Raw genomic sequence first — 2,111 nt, forward strand, 5'->3', positions numbered from 1 at the left:
CAAATTGTATTTGCATAAGTACAACAAAGATTCACAATGATAATAATGCTATGCCACATCTTTTCATAACAAACACAGACTGAATGAGAACTAGTAACATTAGATCATAGGGATTCTCTTCACAATAACCATCAACTTTTGCTTTCTTGGTGTTATCTGTGTTGAACACAAGCCTTCAACGTCCTTAAAAAGAGTCCTTCTACATCTAACTGTACTTGAAATTGGTGTGACAGCCCGTTGGGATGGTGACTGCGAGGAATTTGTTTTATCATGTTCAGTAACTTCACTGTTTGCATTACTTAATGATTTGGTATCCAAAAGAGTCTAAGAAATTGAATTTCAATTAACACCTAAGTTATGTTTTATTGCATAAAGCAAGATAAAAGCAAATCATCTAGAATAATATGTAAAATTCAGTACCTGTGGTTCTGGCTTTATTATATATTGGGATATAATGTTTACTTTTTTATTTGCTATCTGGTCCAGTCCCTAAAATTATTATTTTCATTGTAAAATACAAACCTAATTAATATTAGAATACAACCTTCATAACATGGTCCTTCTGGACTTCCAGAATTGTGGGCACTGCATCAGCTTTCAAACGTAAAACTGAGGTACACGGCACAAATCTATCTTTTGTGAAATGCTCATTGCAGATTCTAACATGGCCACATAGTGGTCTATATTTCATTCCCATAGCTTCCTGCCATATTTGCGACCTGTAACACACATGTAATTATTGTACATTGTAAAATAGCAACCTGTTTTTTAGTTTCATCTGGTACAGCTCGATTTTAATCTTTGCAGTAAGGAAACCTCAGTAATAAAAAACCAAACATTCATCTAACATGCATAAACGTATGGGTACTTACACAACAAGATAATAAATTTTCTGTTTACCTGTCTGCGCTACGGGGAAAGCAAAATAAATGCTTTACGTCGTCTTCAGAATTACCGCACACAATACAAAATCTCATTTTCCGGTGAATGATGATTATTGAAACCACACAAACCCACAAATAGAATCCAAGTGCATGTAGCGTGATGAACAAAACAGAACGGCGGGGTTTTACATGTGTCATTTCACATTCCATTTATTAATGTCAATTATGGTAGTGACATCTGTGTGCAAATAATGTAACTTTCGAAAGATTTCTGTAAATACAAAAGCGCCTCTACAAACGTTTTGTAGTAAGTGTGATAAAGACAGATAAATACGATTTGTAATGTACTGAACAATGATGAAAAAAACTGCCTTCTTTTTGGATCTACTTTCCCGTCTGGTGTGGTCTGTGTTTTTATTGTAAATACCAATATAACCTCAAAAAATCATATTTTCTACTTCTTCAGTCGTCTTAAATTTGGCCTTTTGCCTTTCGGTACCCAGCCAGATTCATATTGTATTCGCCTATTCCCTCTATCGTTCGAGACCATATTCAACATAAGAAAGAAAAAGAAGCATTTAAATTTTGTTATTTCTGAGTACATGTGTGGAATATGCTATTTTCTTAGGTAAAAATGAGTGTGCAATCAATAATTTTCATAATTGGTCATAGGAGTAACATAATCTCTGCCATTTGTTGGGCATTCTACAATAAATTGGTCATAGACATCAAATGAGTTTTGAGTGAATTTTTTATTAACAAATAAAAAGCTCCCGAACTAATATCAATTTTATGTTTTTTCAAATGAAACAATACTTAAGTTCGCCTTCCTAATGCTTCGTATAGAGTGTTTTTCATACTAAAAATATTTTCTAGAGCGTGCAAAAAAGTGCTTCCATTGTCTCATTTTATTTTTCATTCATTGCTTCGAAAAGTCCCGGGAACATCAGTCAAACAAAATTTACACCTTCTTTTATAAAACTGTTAACTTTCCTTTTAATTCTGGACAACTCTTCGTGTTAATATATTCCAATGTTGTGGGCGGAGGACACTCTGTTTTAATTTTAGATGATATAGAATCTCCTTTAAAATCACATTCAGTTCTGCTTTGATGATTGAAAGTGTAGTGTTTTCTGGTCAAGAGTCTTGTCCAAATCACTGTCATTATTTTGTTCTAGTATATTCGTCCTAAAATTACTTGTCTTGGGAGATCTTTTTAATGGGAAA

General features: G+C 33.3%; 1 protein-coding gene across 1 annotated transcript; it reads right to left on the reverse strand.

Annotated features, from left to right (window-relative positions):
* Window positions 1–1,027, reverse strand: LOC130891256 (uncharacterized). Its single transcript, XM_057795889.1, has 4 exons — window positions 901–1,027; window positions 545–719; window positions 421–489; window positions 1–324 (listed from the first exon to the last, which is right to left on the reverse strand). The coding sequence occupies exons 1-4, from the start codon at window positions 975–977 to the stop codon at window positions 100–102; spliced, it is 546 nt and encodes a 181-aa protein (XP_057651872.1). The 5' UTR covers window positions 978–1,027; the 3' UTR covers window positions 1–99.
* Between the last annotated feature and the right edge of the window lie 1,084 nt (window positions 1,028–2,111).

The sequence above is a fragment of the Diorhabda carinulata genome, chromosome 3 (assembly GCF_026250575.1).
Source record: "Diorhabda carinulata isolate Delta chromosome 3, icDioCari1.1, whole genome shotgun sequence".
In the NCBI taxonomy this organism is placed as follows: Eukaryota; Metazoa; Arthropoda; class Insecta; order Coleoptera; family Chrysomelidae; genus Diorhabda; species Diorhabda carinulata.

What these genes read in the sequence shown, in the direction of transcription:
- LOC130891256 (XM_057795889.1), bottom strand. Translation starts at nt 977, where the DNA reads ATGAGATTTTGTATTGTGTGCGGTAATTCTGAAGACGACGTAAAGCAT. An exon ending in TTTCCCCGTAGCGCAGACAG is followed by an intron (nt 720 to 900) that starts GTAAACAGAAAA and finishes TGTGTGTTACAG; the next exon opens with GTCGCAAATATGGCAGGAAG. An exon ending in AGAAGGACCATGTTATGAAG is followed by an intron (nt 490 to 544) that starts GTTGTATTCTAA and finishes TAATAATTTTAG; the next exon opens with GGACTGGACCAGATAGCAAA.